The sequence below is a fragment of the Mus caroli genome, chromosome 3 (assembly GCF_900094665.2).
Source record: "Mus caroli chromosome 3, CAROLI_EIJ_v1.1, whole genome shotgun sequence".
In the NCBI taxonomy this organism is placed as follows: domain Eukaryota; kingdom Metazoa; phylum Chordata; class Mammalia; order Rodentia; family Muridae; genus Mus; species Mus caroli.
The window spans coordinates 92813886-92815224 of record NC_034572.1 but is presented as its reverse complement, the minus strand read 5'-3'; the positions used below and the strand labels follow the sequence as shown (position 1 = coordinate 92815224).

General features: G+C 40.6%; 2 protein-coding genes across 5 annotated transcripts in view; one reads left to right on the top strand and one right to left on the bottom strand.

Annotated features, from left to right (window-relative positions):
- LOC110290813 (3 beta-hydroxysteroid dehydrogenase/Delta 5-->4-isomerase type 3-like) overlaps positions 1 to 1339 on the top strand; it is a 63558-nt gene that overhangs the window by 32631 nt on the left and 29588 nt on the right. The window lies entirely within an intron of this gene.
- LOC110290978 (3 beta-hydroxysteroid dehydrogenase/Delta 5-->4-isomerase type 3-like) overlaps positions 1 to 1339 on the bottom strand; it is a 10627-nt gene that overhangs the window by 1515 nt on the left and 7773 nt on the right. Inside the window, exon 2 of the mRNA XM_029475140.1 lies at positions 777 to 951. Coding sequence (XP_029331000.1) covers positions 777 to 951 — 175 coding nt within the window. The remainder of the gene's footprint in view (positions 1 to 776; positions 952 to 1339) is intronic.

Sequence of the window (1339 nt, the reverse complement as noted above, 5' to 3'; positions counted from 1 at the left end):
TACATAACCAAAAGATTATTTCTTAGATTATGAAGAGGAACAATCTTCAACTAATAATTATTGAAGATTTAACATGGTTCAGACTCAAGGAGAGTTGTGTACTGGTAATATACATGATACATAGACAATTCATAAGTACAGTTTCATTTTATTTTATTGTTTTGTTTATGTAATTTGATGAGACTAGCATGAAGGGGACAAATTGCTAATGGATTTGGGAAGACATAGAGATACATTTGTGTTCCTAATGGCATGCACAATATTATCCCATTCGTGGTTCTACGTATGACTTCATTTACTTGGGTATATAAAGTAGAGGTGATAAATATTCCTTCTAGTTTTCATTCTGGAAACCAGCCCTGAGTGACCTTATGTTTTGGTCTTGGCAGAAAACTAAAAGAATCTTTGTACCTCCTATTGGGCATTTCTATAATGGCAGAATATGGTGAGTCCTTGAAGCTGTAGAACTAGCAGCATGAAAAGCAGGCACCTGCAAGGTCTAGATCTGGCTCACAGGAGGTCATGGGTCTGGGGTTGTAATTGAAGTTGCAGTTGGAGTCCAGTCTACCTAGCATCTAGAACAGACCTCATATCCTGGGTTACTTGTTTTCTACCTGCTGGGCCTCAGTCATAGAATATCACTGAGCTCTACCAGCTGTATCTAGTGAGCAGAGGCATTAGACTCAGAGTATGGCAGGATGCAAAAGCATCCCTTCCTGGTTGTATGGACATTTTTAACTGCCCTACTTTCACCTTGTCCTCTCCAAATACATTACCTTTCAGATTGACATCTAGGATTGTCTGTCTGGGAATGACACCTCTGACATCAATGATGGCGGCAGTGTGGATGACAACAGAGATGCCCTGGCAGGCAATCCTCAGGTACTGGGTGTTAAGAATGTCTCCTTCTAACACTGTCACCTTGATGCTTTTCCCTAGGCCTGTGGAACACAATGCAGGTCATTGAGAAGTTTCTTTGTGGGCTATATACAGATACTAGTTACGTAGATTATCAAAAATTGACATAGTGGGAACAATGTCGAAGAGGAAGCCTGACATGTGGAAAGAGGGGCAAATATTCTTTCCCAATTCAGAAAACATATCACATAAAGAAGCAGTCAAATGTTCAAGGGATTAGGTGGGAAGTTGACTCATTCATCAAAGTGACTAAGGTGGTAATGGAAAGCTGGCTAGAAGTGGGATTAGCAATCAGAATGTCTGTCGCAGGGTTTTGATAAGAAATCCATTTGCAGCAGTGGCAGCAGGAAATGAAGACATGCAGGTGGTGCTTCTTAAATCTCACACAGCTTCAAGATTATCCTTCCTTCCTTCCTTCCTT